This window comes from Equus quagga, unplaced genomic scaffold (genome assembly GCF_021613505.1).
Source record: "Equus quagga isolate Etosha38 unplaced genomic scaffold, UCLA_HA_Equagga_1.0 160579_RagTag, whole genome shotgun sequence".
NCBI lineage: Eukaryota > Metazoa > Chordata > Mammalia > Perissodactyla > Equidae > Equus > Equus quagga.
In genome coordinates, this window is record NW_025797125.1 from 1 (window position 1) to 21749 (window position 21749).

Sequence of the window (21749 nt, forward strand, 5' to 3'; positions counted from 1 at the left end):
AAGGAAGGAAGGAAGGAAGGAGACAAAGATTGGAATTTATGGAATAAAGCCACCTGGAAATATTGGCCTGGCACCTTGCTTACAGGGTTTGAGGCAAGCTTACCAGGTGAGTAAAGAAGGGCACTTCTCTGGCAGGCACAAGGAACCTCAGGATATTTTGGGGAACCTCAACAGAAGAAAGGAATTCACTCAAATCTATAGGTATTGCAAGCAGAGTCTGATAACAAGTCCTTGGCTCGGTTTTCCTGGCCTTGAGAGGTCTATAAAGTTCTATCTGAGATTCCTGATACAACGTTGCAGCAAAAGAGGCTTAAAAGAGCCTCTATGATCAACTGGTTTGAGAAGATTAGGTATTAAATCTTCTTTGAATGTTTGGTAGAAGTCTGCTGAGAAGCCATCTGGTCCTGGGTGGTTGCGCTTTGGGAGGTTTTCTTTATTGCTGTATCCATCTCTTTATTTGCAATTGGTCTTTTCAGATTCTCTATTTCATCTTGGTTCAGTTTCGGGAGGTTGTAAGAGTCTAAGAATCTATCCATTTCTTCTAGATTGTCCAAATCACTGGCATATAGTTTTCCATAGTATTCTCTTATAATCCTTTGTATCTCTGTGGTATCCATTGTAATTTCTCCTCTTTCGTTTCTAATTTTATTTATTTGAGGCTTCTCTCTTTGTTTCTCAGTGAGTCTGGCTAAAGGTTTGTCAATTTTGTTTATCTTCTCAAAGAACTGGCTCTTAGTTTCATTGAGCCTTTCTACTATTTGTTTGGTTTCTATTTCATTTATCTCTGCTCTAATTTTTATTATTTCCTTCCTTATGCTGACTTTGGGCTCTGTTTGTTCTGCTTTTTCTAGTTCTGTTAGGTGTAGTTTAAGATTGCTTATGTGAGATTTTTCTTGTTGCTAAGGTGGGCCTGTATTGCTATGAATTTCCCTCTTAGGACCGCTTTTGCTGCCTCCCATATGAGTTGGCATGGTGTATTTTCACTTTCATTTGTCTCCAGATATTGTTTGATTTCCCCTTTAATTTCTTCAAGGATGCGTTGGTTGTTCAGTAGCATGTTGTTTAGTCTCCACATACTTGTCACTTTCCCAGCTTTGTTCTTGTAGTTGATTTCTAGTTTCACAGTATAATGGTCGTAAAAGATGCTTGATATGATTTCGATCTTCTTAAGTTTATTGAGGCTTGCCTTGTTTCCCACCATATGGTCTATCTTTGAGAACGTTCTACGTGCACTTGACAAGAATGTATAATCTGCTGTTTTGGGATGGAATGTTCCATATATATCTATGAAGTCCATCTGGTCTAGTTTTCTGCTTAATTCCGCTAGTTCCCTGTTGACTTTCTGTCCATGTGATCTATCCATTGATGTGAGTGGGATGTTAAGGTCCCCTTCTATTATTGTGCTGCTGTTAATATCTCCTTTTCGGCCTATTAATGGTTGCTTTATGTACTTTGGTGCTCCTGCGTTAGGTGTATATATATTTATGTGCTATGTCGTCTTGGTGGAATGTCCCTTTTATCACTATATACTGTGCCTCTTTGACTCTCATTGCCTTTTTCATCTTGAAGTCTACTTTCTCTGATATAAGTACAGTAACATCTCCTTTCTTGTTTTTGCCATTAGTATAGAGTATCATCTTCCATCTCTTTACCCTGAGCCTGTGTTTGTCTGTAAAGCTGAGATATGTTGCCTGGAGGCAGCATATTGTTGGGTCTTCTTTTTTAATCCATCTTGTCACTCTGAGCCTTTTGATTGGAGACTTCAATCCATCTACATTTAGAGTGATTATTGATATATGAGAGCTAATACTGCCATTTTATCTCTTGTTTGCTGGTTGTTCTGTATTTCCCTTGTTTCTCAGCCCATGTATTTCGGACTGCCAATCCAGTTTGGAAGTTGTCTATGATGGTTTTCTCAGTATTTATCATTTGTGTGTCTGTTCTGATTTTTTGTTTAGTGGTTACTGTGAGGTTTTTATAAAAGATCTTATAGATGAGATAGTCCATTTTCTGATACCCTCTCATTCCCCTAGCCTAAGTAGTTTCCATCTCTTTCCTCTTCCCCATCTAGGTTATTATTGTCAAAACTTTTTCTGTTTTCTGTGGTGACTTTGAAGTTATTATAGTTATTCTTGATGTTGTCCTTCCATTTATCTTTAATTTTTTTAATTAAGTGTTTGCTAACCTCTTATCATAGACAGTCTACACCCAGTCTTGATTCGGTTGGCCCCTTTCAGGTATTGGTTCCCTTTTTTCAATCCAGATTGCCATTCCTATTTCTGTTACTCCTTAGAATTCTTGTATTATTTGTAATGTTCAAACCAGTCACTGTTTTCTCTACTCAGTGTTGTGAAACCGGTATACAGGCTGGAGCAAAGAGTGCTCAGCAACTTGAGGGGGTCGATCGATCTTACCAGCCTGCATGAATTTCCTTTTCTGAGAAAGACCATGCCTAAGAACTCACTTTAAAAACGACTCTTTTCAAATATTGAATGGTCATCATTGTTACTGTACCCGTTCTATAATTTTAAACAATGTGAGAATGAGGATTCCTGTAAAAACACAGGTGCAATGTTTGTGTGACAATCTAAAATTACTTGAAAAATTATATTGCCTATGAAATGCTTCCTCCATTAATATGTATACCTCTATGCTTGCCCACGATATCCAACTATTTCCCCCCACCGTGGACAACTGGGCAAATCAATAATATAACAGCCTACCACTGACAGACATGACAGACCCGGGGCAGGCAGCAGCCACGCTGGCATGAAAGACAATGTTTTGATCATCAATGCCTTCTTGGAATGATTAGAGATTAAAAGGAGTGAAATGATGAATAAATGACAAGCAAAAGGATATATTAGAGTATATAAAGAAGCCATTTGGTTTAAAACTAATTTGGCCTGAACTTGTTTTTCCAAAAGGGCCTGATGTGGCCTGTTGAGCAGACATTGTACATCTGCTTTAAACATTCACAGTGCCCCAAAGACAGGAACGATGTCCTTAAAGGTAGGGCTATATCTTCGCCCCATATTGCCATTTCCTTGAGGATAAGCATCTCTTCTTGGGAACTAAGGATTAATTACTGACGTGTAGCACTTGCCCTGTGATGACTGACCTGCTGTGCTAGCTCAGCAATCTCGTGACTGTTGTAAAAGGGACCTTGCTATCATGTGATCGCTACTCTTTGTTCCAAGATGGTGTATAACGGCCCTGTACACCCCATTTCTTTAGTTGTCCTTCTTCCTTGGGGACAGAAGGTCTCATACTATAGTCCTCAGACCTGGCTCTTAACAACCTTATGCCAAATTTTGATTTATAGATTGATAATGGATTATTTGCATTGATGTGTGTAACGTCAGCTCAGGCAGGTGGGAGAGCCTTCTGGGTCAGTGTGGGTGCAGAAGGAACACAGAACCACACCAGGTATTTCCACAGGGAGGATCGGACCTAGGAACACGTGACAGGGAGCCCCTATTTAGGGGCAGCCCAGGGGTGGTAACTGCAGGAAGCGGCTGACACCCTTGAGGGGAATCAAGGGAAGGGGCTGAAATGATCAGAACCTGGAAACCTGGAGGAGGCCCCAGGGCAAGAGACCCAGATGTCTGGGTGGTGTGCGAGCCAGTTGGGGCACCGGGAGGCTGGTCTGGGACCCTCGACCCCAGTGGATCTCTCTCTCTCTCTACCCATGACCTGGTTGCATGGCCCTGGGTGAGCCTTGTACACTCCAGGACTTGTATGTAATAAACTGTTTTTTCTTCCACATGTTTCCTGAGGCTTATTGCTGAAGAGCCTCTTGCAATCATAGTAAGAACCACAAGGGCAGGTCCAGCTGTAAGACTGGTTTAGAAAGGGGAGATTGACCCAATGTGAGGATGTGCCAACTACCATTTATTTCTACTCCAGTTCCCATTCAGGGAGTGGGGAATGCCTGCTGCGAGGGGGCAGGGGCCCCCCTGAGAGTTTGATTGTGCCTGGGGCCTCCGATTCCTTGGCCCCCATGTGCCCCACATGAAAGAGGGGCCAGGATGATGCTTTGCCTGTCGAGATGATGACCTGGGCCCTGAGTCCAACACTCCTACCATGTCTTGATGCCCTTCTCCTCAGGGTCCATCACCAAGGACCAGCCATGTGCTCCTCTGAGGGCAGCCCGAGGGATGGGCCTTTGCACACAGCCGTGATGTGACAGCGTCCTTCCCCCTGAGGGCTCTACCCTCATTCAGTTGTGGGGTCAGGTCTGAAGACCAGTTCACCACAGAGGCCCAGGGTAACAAGTTGTATTGAGCTCTTGCATCAGTTTCCTGGTCTGCCATCCTTGCTTCCTCGGCTGGGGGAGGCTGAGGGGCATCCTGTTTTCTGTCCTTCTATTTCACCCCCAGGGACACAGTCTATGAACGTCTCTAGGACCCTCTGCTGGTCAGGTCCTGTGGCTGCCACTCTCACGTGCTGGGAGGAGATCATTGATCCCCTGGCCTCCAGGCTCCACTGGCACTGCCCTGCTTCCCTGTGGGCGTCTCCCAGAATCAGTCCTGGGGCAGAGGAGGCCACCATTTCCTGCACGGAGTGATGGCCCTCACCCTCCACCTGGCGAGTGGGGTGTCCCCAGCTCTCCTGCCGGTCAGCATTACATGCTCTAGCCTGGAAGTCGGGATGGAAGCCCAGGCAGGACAGTGAGAGATGAGGCACTCGCCCTGAGGAGGCGCCAGGAAACGTGGGAAAGCGAGGCCCCACTAGGTGAGGAGGACACAGGAGATGTGCTGCCAGGTGGTGGAGGTGGGACCGAGAGGCTCAGGGTGTGGACGTGCTGACAGAGGGTTTGTCAGATGCGGGAAGGTCTGACTGGCCCTGTCTGCCGGGCCTGGGTCGGGGTCGCCTGAGTGGGGTCTGGGCTGTGCGTCATCAGTTGACCCCCAGGTCCTTCCCAACTCAGAGTAAGTCCCTCTCAGACCCAGAGGGGTGGGTCTGGCAGTGTTTCCTCCCCCAGGACCTACCTTCCTTGGGCCTGTCCTCCTGCGTGCTCCCACACAGAGGACGATGGGGAAAGGAGGTGTGCCTCGTGCACACTCACGTCCCACCCCGAGGACCCCAATCTGCCAGCTACCTTCTGGAGCTGGGGGACTGCTTTTGGAGTCAGATAACAGGATGTGGCTGAGGGGTGTGGAGGATCCACAGCTGGGGTCCCGGTGCACAGGGAGGATAGGGGGCTGTGGCCTCCCCAGCCCTCACTGCACCTGCCCAGCTGGTTGTGGGCAAGGTCTGCCCTGGGGCATCCCCAAGTGCCCACACATCCAGGGGCCATCGTGGAACCAGGTAAGGGAGCAGATCTCCTGGTCAGGGCACGGTTTTGTTCAGGTAGTTGGCCAGGACTAGAAAGGGCTTAACGCTGAGGATGGCTGCTCCTCACTTCTCCAGCTGGCCCCTGTCCCTCCTGAGGACACTGGTGACCCCACCCCTCACCTGCAGAGGAGCAAGGACACCAGGACAGAGCCTGGTGGGCTGGACGAGGCAACAGCAGGATGCAGCAGCAGCTGGATCGCCCAGGGTGGGCTGGGAGGGCTGCGGCTCCATCAGCCTCGCCCACAGATACAAAACCCATGACTTCCCACAGGGTCTGAGTGCCCGCATTGACACAGCACCGCTGCTCCCAGCCAGCTGAGAGGGCCAGTGGGAGTGGGGACACAGTGTGCTCTTGCAACAGGGTGCAGACATTGGGGAAGGAGGGACACCCATCCTAGGACCCTGGTCCAGCCATGGCTCCCAGCAGGAGGCCAGTAACCAAGAAAACCTGAGGACATGCCCCACCCTCCAGAGCAGCACAGCAGGTGGGCAGGGAGGAGGTGGCTCCGTCTCAGGGGCAGCTGGGGACTCTCCACAGGCCCCCCCAGGGACATCACTGCACCATCACATGCAAGTGAACTTTATTGAATCCAGGTGTAGGCAGGTATGTCTGTACATGGTGCTGTGGAAAGGCGTGGGGTGAGGGGTTAGGGCCAACAGCTCAGGATGCTGGGCCAGCAAGGTGAGATGGGGCCGGGGCCAGGCTGTGAGCGGCTAGATGTCACCGTCCGGATGCCCGGAAATCTGGTAGTAAATGACACTAGCGCTAGCAGCGAAAATACCGATGAAAACGATAGTCACAGCAACGCCCAGGACCAAGGCAGCAACGTTCAGGCTCCTGGCAGTGGACGCGTAGCTCCGGGCCCCAGTCATATCACCCACCATCTTCCAGTCCCTAGACTGGGGGAGAAGACACAGTGAGAGGGACCTGGAGGGGGTCTGGGAGAGCCAGCTGAGGTGACTCAGGTCCTTCCCTGCCTGGTCCCTGCCCAGAGGGGCCTGCACCTGCTCTTCACCCAGATGGGGCCACCCCGTCCCGTCCCCTGGAGCCTGAGCAGCACCGTGCCCCGTGGGCCCTCCCATCTGGGCCTCCATCTCCTTCCTCACAGACTCAGCCTCTCCAGGAGGCCTCAGGCTCCTCCTCCCTCTGCTCTGGCCTCTTCACTGGCTGCTCGCCCCCGCAATGGGGCAGCATTCCCTGTGAGTCCCTTTGTTCCTTCTGAGAGATCCTTGGAGCCCCATCCTGAGTCTGAGGGATGCAATTTCTCGTTTGATCAATAGAGGAATTCCCTGGAGTCCTGGGGACAAAGTCAGACCCTGGCCATGGCTGTGCACCTCATGCAGCCTCATTGTGATCTATGCGCGCACCCACACACACACACACACAAGGCCTCCCACACCCCAGGTGCCATCTGGGTGGGGACCTAGCCGGCAGACACACACTTTCTGGGGAATCCCCCACGCACCCACCCATCTTCACGGAGAAGGCAAATGCCACGAAGCCCAGGCAGCACCAGTTCATGAAGAGCGTGTTGAACAGGGACCAGATGACATGGTCGCGAATGGGGGGCTCGCTGTGGATGTTGATCACGGTGGTTGTCATGGGAGCTGAGCCTTGGGGTGCCCCCATCACAACCACCCCTTTCTCGTCCCCGGACATGTCTTATGTTATGGGACAATGATCTGGAAGCCAGTGAAGAAGGGCTGGAAAGTGTGGTCACGATGTGGAGCTATGATCATTTGTGCAGTGAGGACCGGATGCAGGAGGATGGTCCTTGGTGTAGCTCAGGCCCCATCTCTGGGTCCCCTTTCCACATCTCAACTCAGTAGTTCTGCTTTCTCAGAAGCTTCTATTTCATGGTCTTTCGTAAATTGGTGAATTGGCTGGAACTAGGAAGGTGGAACAAATGACTGAGTCTCAAGTTACTCTCAGGCAGGGTTGGAGGAAGGGCTGTGGTCTAAGGGGGGCTTCCTGTCCCAGGCAGTCAGGTCAGGTCCTGTCTCTGCTGACCCACCTCTTCCTTTAGGGCTGTGGATTGGCCCTGGGGACGTTTCCCCAGCCTGACAGTCACCCATCCTCTCCCCCAGCCCAGCCCCAAGCCTGCTGCAGAACCTCACTGTCCCCAGGCAGGGCCCCCACCAGGCCCTCACTGGGACTCCACACTCCAGGCCCCGAGGGAGTCCCTCCACCCCCACCCCCAGAGCCCACACCTGGGCAGTTCCACGCCTCCTCTCTGAAGTCTGTTGTTCTTTCCTCCTTCTGCCTCCAGGCCGCAGGTGGGGTCTGGGTGTTGCTGTGACACGCTCTTACTTGATACCATCCCTGCTATCAGTTCCCCTACAGTGACCCCAGCATGCATGGGGTTAAAACTAGAAGCACACATTCCCAGGTCGCTGGGTCTTTAGTTATACTCATGTGTAAACGTCTGTCTCTTTAACCTGTGACTCCCTGGGCTTTACCAACAAATAGAAGTTACACATTGTTCAAGCCCCGGTGGGCTGGCACTGGGCTCCCACTAAAGCTGCGGCTCATCACAGGCCCTCGAGCTTCTTTTACAGAGAAACTAACGTCCAGAGAACATCAGGAAACTGAAACCTCCCGGGCCCAACTCCTCAGCTTCCTGACGCCAGAGTGTACCCTCCACCACGGAGACATACATCCAGGGACACTCAGCTGAGAAATCCTTTGTCTCCTCTGCTGGGAGCAGCCCCAGACACAGGCCGATGGGAAATGCTGACCAAGAAGGCCACCGCCCCCTCCCCTACCTAAAACCCCAAATAAAAACCCCCACCCGTTTCTTAAAAGGGAGCTAGCAACTTTTGAAGCACTGGCCCTTGCTGTGCTCCCTCTGCCTGGCAAAGAAAGAAAAGCCTTTCCTTTTTCACTCAAGTCCGTGTTCTCCTTATTTGGGTTGGCATTGGGTTAAGAGACTGAACTTTCAGTTACATTTCGTGGTTGCAGATCAGGACCCAGCAGTCTGCGTTGCCTGCCCCCAAGGAGCCTTCCAGGCCCTCTCCCCAGGGTCCCCCAGGAACAGGAACACTGGGCGCTCTGTGATGTGAGGAGGTGGCTGTGGTGGGAGACAGGAGGACTCCAGGGCATTTGGCAGCAGCTCTGGAGCACGGGGCAAGCATACTTGTGCAGCCCCACCCCCCCCCATCCCCCATCATTTTATATAAGGGCCAAGGAGCTTGAGAGGAAGGATCCAGGGGTACCCAGAAAGCAGATCGCTCAGAGGAGCCTTGGGAGGAGGCAGTACCCCCCATTGGCCAGGGCCTTCCTGAAATTACATGCTTTCCTTCCTGCCTCCGTCCACCCCACGGAAAGATGAGGACATCAGAGCAGAGAGAGGTGGTACCTGTGGTCAGGTAGTTCCTGTGATTTAGCTGCAATGACCACTGCACTGTTCCCCTAACAGAACAGAGACATCGGGCGTCCTACGCCAGCCCCTGCACCACAGCCCCTCTGTAGCCCCTTCCACGTGGATCATCCCCTCTGGCTCCTTCTCGTCCCTCCCGCTCTGCTCTCTGAGAGCCCTCCCAGGTCAGGGTTCCCTCCTAGCTCTCTCCTGGAGCTTCTGAGGCCCCCAGTGCCCTCCTCCCTGTCTTGTCGTGGGAGTTAGCATTTCAAAGAAGAAGGAAGTCTCGACAGGGTCCCTTACTGGCCAAGATGGAGGAGGGTACAAACAGAATTTTGCTTTACATAGAAATAAGGGTGGAAAGTCTTCTTCTGTGAGTTTCAGGGGGAGGCTGGGTTCTCTTCCACACCCACTTATCCAATATGTGGAGCCTAGGGGTGCTGGAGGTACCCTCCTGGCTCCTGGCCGCCTCCTGCAGGTCATCTCCCACTGTCCTCTGTAAACCCGCCAGTTCCCTGAACTCATCCACTTGACTCTGCAATAGTTATTTGTGCTGTTCACCAGGACACCTGCTCTCCTCTTCCTGCGCAAGTGCACGGAAGGCACTTCCCCGCCACCTTGAAGTCAGACGTGATTGGGGGCTCGCTGCGACAAGAGACTTGCCACACTTCCTGTGGCAACCATGGAAGCCCACGTTAGGGGAGTCCGCCTGGGGCCCCTGGGCGAGGGCCTTACTTGGACCCACACTGAGCGCTCGCAGGAGCAGGAAATAAAGCTTGCCTTGAAGTCGCTGAGAGTCAGGCTCGTTTACCACCCCAGCACAGTCTGGCTCGCGCTGACCGACACAGCGAAACACCACCACAAGTGCAGACGTGGAACACGTGGCCTTGGCCCAGAGCCAGCTGCCAGGCAGCGGGGGCTCTGCTCGAGGCCGGAGAGAGCGACCCGGGTAAGGAAAGTTACCGGGGCCGCAGGGCCCAGACTTTGGGCCAAACAGGACTCTGGGCACCTCTCCGAGGGTTTGCTGGATGAGATTAATGTTTGAACCATGGACTGAGTGAAGCAGACCGTCCTCCCCGGTGCGGTGGCCCTTGTCCATTCCTTAGGAGGCCTGAATAGAATAGGAGTGAGGGAGAATGCGCTCTCTCCGCCCGACTGCCTGTGAGCTGGGACATCCGTCCTTTCCTGCCTTCAGACTCAGACCCGAGCCAGAGCTACGCCATGGACTCCATGGGCCTGCAGCTCGCTGACAGCAGATCATGGGCCCCATAACCACGCGAGCCAGTTCCTAGTAATAGCTCTCTTTCTGTATACCCCCTGGTTCTGTTCCTCTGGAGAGCCCAGCCTAATACAAGCAGTGAGGAAATTGGTGGTTAAATGGCTCCCTGTGATATTTGGGATTCAGTTTTTGATCTGCCCTAGAATAAGATGTTGGACAGCAAACCGTCATCGTGCTGTTCGCTGTCGGCTGTGTATTTGGGCTTCGTGAGCTCAGGAGAGAATCGCCTGGTGGGTGAGCAAGAATGAAAGGATGTGGAGAAAATCCAGAGTGGAGCCTTGCAGCCTCAGAAGAGATGACAGCTTTCCAACTGCAGCCAGTAAAAGATAAAATTACAGGCTCCCGAGGTGTAAAACTCAGCAATGCTGAAGGAGGGGAATCGCGGGTGTGGCTCGCGCATCAAGCCCGACAAGTCCCAGCCCCTGCCTTCAAGTCCGGAGCTGGGCTGAGAACCGAGCGGTACCCTAGAACTGTGGGGAAAAAGGAGCTATGGGTGTAACGATGGGCACAGGAACCTGCCTGAAGTTAAATCAAATTTTTAAAAGCTGATTCAATATATGAAGGAGTTGTAGTGCCCCCTCTCCCAAAACAGCCTAGACCCAAAGAGACTGTGACCCCAACTCTTCGTGGGTGAGAGGGGACTGGGAAAGCTGCTCAGTTCTCCAGTGCCTGCCGGACGTCGCTGCCTGATCCAGGACGCTGCATCCACTTTGATCTTCACGAGACTGGAGGAGAGGGTGGGATGGCTGTGGGGGGAGGGGGTATTTTGCATACAGGAAGGAGAGTCCCCAATTTCTTTGTGACCAGGTGTCTGAAGGTGGCCATCATTGGCACTCGTCACCAGATGCTTGGCTCTCTGGAGCAGCTGCTGGGCTTGCATCTCCCCCCACCTTCAAATCTGGGCAAATCCAGGGTGTGACCCACCGAGTGTCCTTCCTTCTGCTGCAGTGGGTGTGGAGGCGCAGGTCAAGGTGGAAGCTGGTCCCCGCACGACTGTGGGAAGCAGAGTCCCTACCTGACACTTACTGGGGGAGTAGCAAGAACAGGACGTGTATTTGGGGTTGTTTGTTACACAGCCTGGCCCAGCCCACCCTGACTGGTGCACTGTTCCTTGTGGCAGCCACCTCTAGGCTCAGCTTGGTCTCTCATCCATTGAGATTCTAGCCTTGGCTCCACGTGTTCTCCAAACCTTTTCCCGGCAGGATTTTGGTGACTTCAGAAACACAATTACCGAGGAGTCCGTTTTCCTAACATTTCCATCGGCCATTGCCTGATATATTCAGAGTCTGTGTTATTGGGTGAGAATAATTTAAACCTTTCCTTATTGTGAAATTTAGCAAACATACAGCCAAGGGCATAAAACATAAAGAGCACTGCCTAATGAATTGCTAAAATGCAAACACGTATGAAAATACCACCCAAGTCAAAGACCAATACATTGCCAATATCCTGGAGGGCAGCTGCCCAGCTTTTCCTGCACCGAGCCTCCCTTCCCATGAAGGTCACCCCTCTCTGGACTTCTGTGGTGAGCACACTCCTGCGTTTCATCCAAGTTTTAACCCCTAAGTGTGGGTTAAACCAAACCTGATTGTGTGTAAGAGAAACTTGAACACTATGGTTTAATGTTGCTTGTTTGGAACTGCTGTAAATGGAGCCATACTGTGTGTTTTCTTCGATGCCTCCATTCCTTCACTCAACATTGCATCCGTGAGCCTCACCCGGGTTGCTAAAGATCCTTTATCCTAATTTCTGTCTTGTTTTCCATTATATAAACATACCACAGCTCATCTGTTCCACTGTGGATGTTCTGCGTTGCTTGCAGCTTGTGGCTCCTGGGAACAATGCTGCTTCAGGCCCCTGTGTGCACGCGCCTCTCCTACGTTGAATTTGCGTTTCTGTCGAATGTGTACTGGGTCGTTGGATATATGTGTCTCCCATCAGGGGACCGGGCCAGATTGCTTTCCACAGTGGTTTTTGCAACGCACCCCCCACAACAGGCCCTGAGGGGCCCCCGTCTCGACGGGCAGCCACTCTGGGAGTTGTGTAGTGCCATCTCCTTTTGGTTTTAATTTTCATGTCCCCAGTGATGAATTAGGTTGCAGCAATTATCTGTTGCCACAATAAAGTTGCATAATAAACACCCACAAAACCTCAGTGGTACAAACCAATAAATGCTTGTTTTTGCTCAAAAGCATGAAATCTCTAGGAGTTTCAGCTGACCTGGTCCAGCTGACCGGGGATCTCTCATCCTCCAAGAAGTTACCCCAGGGTGTCCTTACAGCCATGGCAGGGTCCCCAGAGAGAGTAGAAGCACGCAGGGACTCCTGAGGTCCAGTCTTGGAACTGGCCCACGTCACACTCTCACCACAGTCACTAACTGGAGCAAGTGTGGATTACTGAAAACTGGCCGCAGTGACTCCCAGCCCCACATCCAGGCCCTTGTTGGGGGGAGTGGAGACTCAGGGCCGCTTCGGCAGTCAACCTACCCGAGAAGTCCGGCCCCTTCCTTACGTTTGATGACCACTGGCCGGCGACAGAAATCAACCAACGTTTGTAACAGGAGCTTTGCATGCAGCAACCTCGCAGACTGTCCTGCTGATACTGACAACATCTCCACATTGTCTGATGTTTGTTACTTGATGATTTCATCCAAGAGCTTGAATATTCCACTCTTTTCCTGTTAGTTTAGTGCTTACCCTATAAATTACGACATAACTCTGGTTTCTCAGCATTGGAGACCCTAGGGTGCCTTTCCCTGCTCAATGACGGGGGGTCCTCGGAGCCCCTTGATCCCATGGCCCCCCTCCTGATCATGCCACTTAGCTGTGCTCTTCAATTTTCATGTCCTAATGCATCGAGATGTTGCCATCATCGCCGGGTGCAACTAATTCTTGTTTATACCGACCACGTACACACAGGTTTCTTTGCTCTTCGTCCCTCCCTCTGGCTCATTCTTGTCCAGACCGTTTTCCTTTGGTGTGATGAGCTCCCTTCAGCCTTCAGTGGGCTGAATGGCCGGAGTCCTCGGTCTTTGTTTCCCTGAAAATATCTGTATTTCACCTCCATTCTCGCAGTTTCACTTGGTGTAGAAGTGGAGGTTGGCGCTGAAGATACCATCCCACTGTCTTCTGCTTCAGCTGTTTCTGTGAGGTCAGCCACCGACGTCATCCTTGCCCTTATTAGGAAACCTGTGTTTTTATCAGGCTGTCTATGATTTTGTTTATAACTGTGCTTTTCTGCAATTTTACTACGATGTGTTGAGGTGTGCATTCATTTTTATTTATTCTGGGAGAGACTTCTCCGGTTTCTTAAATCTGCGTGTCAATGTCTGCCGAGGGTTTTGGAAAATTTTCATCATTATAGTTTCAGATATTGATTTTCCCCCTTCTCCATCCCCCCTCCTTCTGGAACTCCAACTAACCATACATTAAAAGTTGTCACTCCGTCTTCAGGATCTCTTACACTCTTGTCTGCTTCTCACACTGCCTCTGTGCTTCTGTCTGAACGCTGCCATCTCGTCCGTCTTCTTCTCAGAGGGAAGCCGTTGAGCTGGCAGCATCCCCCTCCCCTGGAAGCAGCCTGGGAACAAGATCCGGGGACCCAGGTGTATGTCCTCTCCAGCCGTGTTCCATGTGCTGCTGGCCCATCCACTGAGCCCTTAAGTTTGGTTACTCTATCTTGCAGTCCTAGAATTTCTATTTAGGTCCTTTTCAGATCTGCAGTGTCACTTTTTATGGTTTCCCATCCCATGCTAAAATGTTCAAGTTTGCCTTTTACCTCCAAGATCATCGTCGACACAGCTGGGTTATTACCTGGAAATTCCAGTATCCAGAGTTTCTATTGTCTGTTTTTCCTGCTGATCCTCAACCATGTTATCTTGTCTGTTGACCTTTGGGTGCTGGGCGCAGAGCTGATTCCAGGTCTGGGATCATAACTCACCCAGGAGGCTCCTGATGATTCTGGAAGCGCCTGGAATCCCAAACCCAATTTCAGAGACTGAGATTTCTCCATGTTTCTGGATCTTTTCTTAAGTTGTATCTCTTGTTGGATGTCTGTCTTTTAATTCATATGTTGTAACAATAGGACTTATTTCTGTTGCATTTTTTATATTTACGATTTGCTCCCCTTTTTCTTTTGTCTTTCTTATTGTTTTCACGGGACAGGTTACATTTTATTTTATAACTTTTATAAGAAATTACACTCATTCACTTATTCAACACATACTTATTGAGTGCCTACTTTGTGCCAAGACATGTTGTGGGTGGTGGACACAGCATGGTCTGGGTATGTTTTGTGATGGTTGTTCTCAGGACCTGCTCTGAGCACAAGACCCCCGGCCACGGGCTCCTCGGCATTTCCTCTTGCGTCCCTTTCGTCCCCTCCCCCCACACCGGTTTCACCTAGAATTTTATTGGGGTTTGTACAGCTGCATTTCCTTCACCTGCGTCCTTTTCGTTGGTGGTGGTTTGGTCCTGAGACAGGGACAGACTCTGCAAAGGCATTTGCCCGCTCATTTCCTCGGCAGCTCACAGCTTTTCCTGGGTTAGTTTTTCTTTTCTGGTTTCTCCTCCGAGAATGGTTTCAGTGCAGGTGTCTGGGAGGGACACATTCTGAGGATTGCTGGAAATGTCTTTATTATGCTCATATTTGAAAGACAATTTGGCTGGATAGTAAATTCTAGATTTTTTTTTCTCTCCATACTTTAAAATACCACCATATAGTCTTCTCACCTGGTGCGTGAGAAATCTGGTGTCATTGCGATTCTTGTTCCACATAGGTGACCTGTTTTTCTCTGTGGAACTTTCCCTCTCCGGAAACTTTTCTTTGAGACTCGTAAACTTCACTGCCGTGCATCAAAGTGTGGGTTATTTCTCATCTTGCCTCTTCGTGGTCTTCCAGTCTGAGGCCCTCCATCTTTCTTTAACTCTGGGAAGTCTGTCTTCACTCTTTCTTCACTGTTTCAAGTCTTCCCCTCCATCTCCTTTTTCCTCCTGTTCCAGGACACATGTGCACTTCTGCCTCTTGCCCCTGCATCTCTCAGCTTTATCTTGCATTTCCCATCTCTTCACTCCTCCACGTCACCTCTGGGGACAGCTCTCGAAGGGCCTTCCAATACACTAACCTGCCCTCAGTTGGGCCAGTTTACACTGCTGGTCATCTTAAGAGTGATATATGCTGCCACTTCCAGGGTACTGAGTCTGCACCAAGCACTGCTCTCAATGTGGTACATATATCAATAGATTGAATCCTCACAACAACCTGATGAGAGGGCTGCTGTTATTTTCCTTATTTTAGAAGAGGAAATGGAGGCACAGAGATGTTAGGTAACCTGCCCAAGGTCACACAGCTGGAAAGCAGCTATTTATTTCAACGTGCCTAACATTGATTTTTGTCTAGCTTTGTGGTTTGAAGCAATTTAAGACATATGGGAAAATTGCAAGAATAGTTCAGAGAGCTGCTGTTCCTCCCTCACAGATTCCCTGCTGACAACATCTCACCCGTGGTTCCCGATCACAGCAGGAGCCAACACTGGCGCCATACTGTCAGCTAAGCCGAGGACCTCATTCGTGCTTCACCAGTTTTTCCCAAATGTCCTTTTTCTGTTCCAGGATCCCACGCTGCATTTAGTTGTTATTTCTCTCAGCCTCCGCCAGCCCGTAAAACCCCTTCAATCTCTCCTTCTCATTCATGATCTTAATACACTTGAAAAGTACCATCGGCTGTTTTGCAGAGCGTCCCTCGATTTGTGTATTCGGGGGGCTCTCACTTTTGCAGTGAGGTTATGTGTTTTTGGCAACAACACTGCGGAAATGCTGTTGAGACCCTCTCGGCGTCACGTCACGGAGCTCACGATGCTGATGTGTTACTACTGGTGACATTGACCTTGATCACTGGGTAGGTGGTGTCTACTGGGTGTCTCCACATAAAATTACTGTTTTCTTTGTAGATAATTAATATAGTGGGATAATATATTGTAGATAATTAATAATCAGTGTATTTAAGACTATGCAAACTGCATTTCCCTTCAAGCTTTCCCCTATGAATTCCGTGTCCCCTGGTGGATCCTGTCCACAGCATGTCCACTGCAGAGTCTGCCCGAGGGTGGTTTCATTTTCCTCTCTCCGTCCACGTTGATTCGCTGGAATTCTGCAGTCGGGAGGAGCTGTCCCTCACCCTCCACTTGTTTATTTAACCATTGTCTTGCTTAGATCAGGAAGGACATACAGATACTCACTTTATTCTCTGGCCCACAATCCAGCGCTTTCCACGTTGTTGCTGAAACAGCTCCAGAGTTTGCTGTTCGGAGCTCCTCCGGGTTGCCTCCTGCGCTCTTTCACAGCCTTTCTCTGGTTTTGTTTGTGATTTTGAGCACTGCCTTACGTTCTAGCGCACAAGACGGTCCAGGCCCACCTTGGGCATCTCCTTCCCTGGGCCTGAACTGGCCATTTCTCCAGAGGACCCTGGTTCCTTCACTGGAGGACGGTCTGAGGAGCCCGGATCTGGGTGCAGATGTGCTCCTTGCTGCGGGCATTGTGGCTGCTGGGCCCTCTCCACAGAGATGGGAAATGCATGCACGCATACTACTCCACACACACAGACATCTGTTGGTCCCTGTGTTTCTGGATACAGACTAAAAGCTGCGAGTTCATGCTGACCCCTGAGACTCCCATATGACTCTGTGGGGCTCGTGCAAGGCCTCCCCTTCCTACTCCTGACGTCGTTCTGCAACAGAGAGAATCCAGCTCTTTTTTACAAAGATTGACATATTTGTTCAGTCCCCAACGGCAGGTAAAAGAGGTTCAGAATTTCTAGAGCATCGCCCTGAGGAAACCCCATTGCTAACTACAACATGCACCGGCAGCTCCTTGGTCTCCAGCCCACATCCCCTCCCGCTGCCGTCTCCACGGCGACAGTGGTGCCCTTCCCCCCTCTGCCTCCCCGCGTGCAGGCCAGGTCGTGACGTTGGATTTATCTCTTAGGTGTGGATTCCATCTCAAATTTTCCCCAGTCCTGAGAGGTTTAAGTTTCTTGTTTGTTTTCGGGTATGTGAAGCATTACTTTGGTTCCAGCTGGTGAATTTCTATAAAAAGAGAGACCCAGAGACGTCTGCCCCCTCCCACCCTGGTAGGCAACCACTCTCTTCACCTGTGGTTTCTCCTTCCTGTACTGCATTTTCACAAGTGAGCGCACACACATGTGTTTTCTCCTATCACTTTCCTTCTCAGATTAAAGGCTGTGCACTCAGATGAGCTTTTGTGCTTTGCTTTCTCACTTGAGACGTGGCCTGGGAACCATGCATCAGTTTATAGCCATCTGCCCCATTCTTTTTCCCAGCTGCTTAGTACTCTACTGTGTGCACCAACCACGATTTATTCAACCATCTTTTACGAGCAGACATTTAGTTTCTTCTAATGTTTTGCAAGTACAAAAGCGTTGCAATGGACACGTGTACAGAGTTCATTGACCTTCCCGCCTTCCAAGGACGCTGGGCCTGGTCCCTACACGAAGGAACGTGTCTGGTTTCGGGGCCAAAGACGGCCACTTCGGCCTTGACTCTAAGGCACAAGTTACAAAGAATATGTCCTGCATCATGTTCCTTGTCTGGGCTGGCCACCCCGACGGGCACCTGACTGGAGTGTAGAAACATCCCATTCATGGGAACAAGAAGAAATAACTCAAAATATCCAAATGTCTACAACCTTGAGTCAGAACCTAGAGAAACCTTAGGATAAAAGGGAGTCACAGACATAGAACAGTTGGGAGTCTCGCTGAGGAGAGGACGCTTTGCCTCAGACCCAGACAATCAGTGCTCCTGGCTGCCGTACAAACTATGGGGAGTTCCCCGGCTGATTGTGGTGCAGATGTTGTAAGTGCCGATTTGTTGTTCCCCTTTATCCCTGCTCCTTGTTCTGTTTCCCTTTAGCGATAAACTTTGATTGCTTAAACAACCAAGTAGCCTTGGCGGTACCTGTCATTCCTTGCCCTTTGCGGCTGCAGACAACACGCCCTTGTGCAATGTGTACTTCCACATTGTCGGAGACGTATGGTGAGGCAGATTCCTAAAATGGGATTGCTTGGTGTAAGGTGAGTGCACGTGTATTTTTGCTAGGTAGGAGCAAATTTCCTCCAGAATTGTACCGTTTGCATCCCCCAGAGATGCAGGAGTGGGCTGGCTTCCCAGCAGCTTCACCAACAGAGTGTGTCACATTTTAAAATTTTTGCCAGTTTGACAGGTGAGAAGTGAAATCTCAGTCAATTTAATTTGTATTTTTCTAATGAGTGAGTTTAATATTTTTTCCATATATTTGAGGGTCACTTTTTTTTAATGTAGATTGTCTGTTCATGTCTTTTCTCCATTTTTCTTGCTCAGCTTTTGGTCCTTTGTCCTTCAAGGTTTCAGATTTCTTGACCTACGAGGGATATTAGCCCTCTGTCTGTGGTGTGTGTTCCGAATATGTTCTCCTGGTTTCTCAGTGATCTTTTTCCTTTGTTTACAGTGTTTTTTGTCATGCAGATTTAAACAACTGTTTACGTAGTCAAATTAATTCACCTTTCTTTTGCTGCATCTGCATTTTCAGTCTTAGAAAGCCTTTCTTTGGTGCCTGTATGGTTTCAGATCTGCATACAGATCCCAGCCTGTTTCTCTACAAGTCCACCGTGACTGCGCTGGGCTCCGTCGGCATTCGGGCGGCCCTGGACTTCCTGTTCCATTCCTGGGCCGTGTCTGTTCTGGCCCCACACACGGAGTTAACGTGGAGGGCGTGCCCAGGACTGAAACTTGGCTGTTACTCCTGCTCAGGGTTTGCGTCTTTAACTGTGTGAATAGGGCTTTTTAGAGCTGAGGGTCCATCTGGTGTGATGCTTCAGTGCCCACACTCTGTTCCTCAACTGTGTGTTTTTCTTTAAAGTCTCCCTGTGCTCCAGGTACAGGGGAGCTGCTCCGTTTCCTGGGGCTCCCTGACATGAGGGCGTTGGAGTGAGGGTGCAGGGCAGGCCTCCTCGGCGCCAAAGCGAGCGAGGGGCCCAGGCAGAGGCGTCCGGGTCCTGCCTGGCATCCATCCTCTCCACCTGGGGTTCTGGCTGAGGCAGCAGGGCTGTGAGCTGTGTTACCATCTGAACCATCAGGGGGTTTCCATCTCTGTCTCTCCTTTCTCCCTTGGATGCCCCCAGTCTCCACTCCTGGGGAGCCCTGGGCTTTCTTCTGGAAGATCTCTGAGAAGTGGGGACATGCATTTTCTAAGTTTTGTGGGTGTGGGCCTGGTGATGTGAACATCACAGTCATCCTAGTGACTCTCCGGCTTTTTTAAAGGAGAGAGACTCTGGGTGTTGTTGGTCCAACCCTGGAGACAGGGAGAGGAGGGCGGAGGCACAGAAGACCCTGAGAAAGATTCAAAACCAAACAATCTTTTTGGATCCTTAAAGCAAAACCTCAAACTGTGGGTTTCATGTCAAACTTACTGCCAGGAAGCAGCAAAACACAGAGGCTGGCTCCCAGTACGTGCCTGGGCGGGTCTGCGGGTGGGATGGTCCACCTTCCCGCCTGGGATCCACCCGCTGCCGCAGGGGGAGCAGGAGCCGGGAAATCACGTGGCTGCTAATGGGAAGCAGAGCCAGGGACTTTGTTTTCATGACTACGGTCTGTTTTTCCCCGTGTTTGGGATTGTTTTCCTTCCTAGGACTTGAACATTTTTTGACTTGAACTTAGGAATTTCAGTTCAATTTCTCTGAGGCTTAGCTTACTGAGGGAAAGGATTAATTACCGTCCTGTGATGTTTTCCTGGAATACCGGATATTGGGAAAGGGATGGTGTTCAGATCTGGGCATTTTGAATGCTGCTGTCACAGCCTCAGGGCCTCTCTACGCTGCTGTTGGATCTGAAAGTGTAACTTCTGTTACCCTGAACTGGGGAAAGTGCTGAGGGAAGATCTGGGCTGGAAAACAGGACGGAAGCCAACTGGGGCCCAGAATACAACGTGGGCTTGTCCATGTCAGGGTGTTAAGGAAGCAAAAGCTGCCCCCACTCCCACCCCCAAGCTCCCGCCTGGCAGCCCCGGGAGGACACCCCCAGGGCTGATTTTGTGGGGGAGGTGTCCAGGAGAGGAAAACTGTCCCCTACCCATCTTGAGTTCTTGTGGCAGGACTAATAATAAAATTAACATATGTCGAACTAACAGGAGAAATACCAATTTAATACATATGCACGGGAGATCATTAAAATAATGCTCAGAGAGTGACCGAAAAGCAGGCAGCTTTTGTATCTTTTTATGTAAAGAAAGAATAAATTTGTGAGGATTTGACAGGACAAAAAAACTTAGGTTTGGGTGCTTAATTAGTAAAGAATTTAATCTGAGTTTGGTTTGGGGTAGTAAATTAGTAAAAACAGGAACAATGCTTGTTTATGTAGACTTAGCCCTGAATTGCCTCACTCTCTGACAAAGTTGTCTCTCTTGGCTTCCAGGTGCAGGGAAGGGAAAGAGCAGTGTAGAGGTGTCCTTCTTGCACTGGCTGCTTTTCAGGTAACTTGAACCCAAAGTAATCAATATGCCACTGAGGCAGGTCTTGGGCCCTGGGCCCCAGCACAGGCCTGGCCCCGTCCTGATGGATGGCGCTCCCGAGCCAGGGTCAGCTTGCTTGGCCACTGGCTTAGCATCAGGTCAAGTTCATCAGGACAAAGGCTGGGCCTGGGGGAAGGAGTGGCTGTTGGGGACTGCAGCAAACACCTCTGGAGGAAGGGCCCTGAGCTATGCTTTGGACAATGTAGGGGGTTCTTCCGTGAAGCACTGAAGGGTCTGAGATTTCACCTACTTTGCAAGCTGAGAAGTGAGCCTGCCGCAGTTTCAGAAGACAAGCCCAGGGTCCGGGACAGACAGTGGACACCTCACAGCAGGAGCAGTAAGGACACATCACCCAGGGGCTCTGCCAGGGCCAGCCCACACCTGCCTGCATGGTTCATGGAGAGGAGGGCTGGGGGGAGGGGACCAGGCACTTCTGTGCTGAGCATGACCTTTGCCCCAGGGAAACACTATGGTAATTAAACTGGACAGGAGACAAACTTGCTCTCTGCTCCAGGGGGTGACACTGTTTCCATCTTCTAAGGCGGTTCACGAGGAAAACGTCCTCAAAAGAACAGTCGGGAAACAAGGGGCGAGCCGCAGGCAGCGTCCCCCAGCTCTTCCCTCCAGCTGGCCCCTGGTCTACGGGGTGCGGGTCCCCGAACTCTCACCCCGCAAGCAGGGTGCCGCCGCCTCTGCCCGCCAGGCAGGCTCACGGGGTAGAAGTCTTCAGGGCAAGGTGGAGGGAGCTGCCTTCCAACTGAGGGGGCTGGGGGCAGCCTCGCCAGGGCTCAGAGCGCAAGGGTAATGTCGGGGGCCACCTGTGCCCGCTTTTCTGAGCCGGGCTCTCTGTCCCAGCAGAGGTCACGGGTCACAGGCCGAGGACACATTCCCTATCTCTGCCTCCCCTTCTTTCTCAGCAGGGTCTCAGCGCAGAGTAGGGGGGGCACCCCCAAAGCAGCCCCCGGATGACCAAACCAACCGGCTGGGTGCCTTGCGCTCATGCTCTGATTCTGTCACGCAAATCTCCGCTGACCTTTTAGGGCCCGTGGGCCCCGAGCCAGCGCCCCGCCCACTTCCGGCCGCAGCCCGGGCCTCCGGGAGGCCCCCCCCCAACTCACCTCGCACACGCTGGCCCACTTCCGGCCGCAGCCCGGGCCTCGGCGCCCCACCCCCCCAACTCACCTCGCACACCAGGGCAGGAGCCCACGCATAACT

The 21749-nt window shown here is 51.0% G+C and overlaps 1 protein-coding gene and 1 long non-coding RNA gene across 3 annotated transcripts; one reads left to right on the top strand and one right to left on the bottom strand.

The window, feature by feature from the left end:
* Positions 1–6054: 6054 nt before the first annotated feature.
* On the bottom strand, positions 6055–7000 carry LOC124233207 (interferon-induced transmembrane protein 1-like). Its single transcript, XM_046650374.1, has 2 exons — positions 6803–7000; positions 6055–6240 (listed from the first exon to the last, which is right to left on the bottom strand). Exons 1-2 carry the CDS (start codon positions 6998–7000, stop codon positions 6055–6057), a joined length of 384 nt encoding a protein of 127 aa, XP_046506330.1.
* Positions 7001–17927: 10927 nt separating this feature from the next.
* LOC124233209 (uncharacterized) lies at positions 17928–21652 on the top strand. Of its 2 annotated transcripts, XR_006887004.1 has the most exons (4): positions 17928–18063; positions 18596–18779; positions 20438–20495; positions 20741–21652. It is a non-coding gene; the product is annotated as an uncharacterized LOC124233209 (long non-coding RNA). The 2 variants fall into 2 exon arrangements; XR_006887003.1 differs by lacking the exon at positions 18596–18779.
* Positions 21653–21749: the final 97 nt, after the last annotated feature.

Excerpts from the sequence above, each read along its gene's own strand:
- LOC124233207 (XM_046650374.1), bottom strand. The coding sequence starts at position 7,000 with ATGTCCGGGGACGAGAAAGGGGTGGTTGTGATGGGGGCACCCCAAGGC. Across the intron at positions 6,241-6,802 it reads CCGTGAAGATGGGTGGGTGC|TCTAGGGACTGGAAGATGGT; the intron begins GTGGGGGATTCC and ends CTTCTCCCCCAG.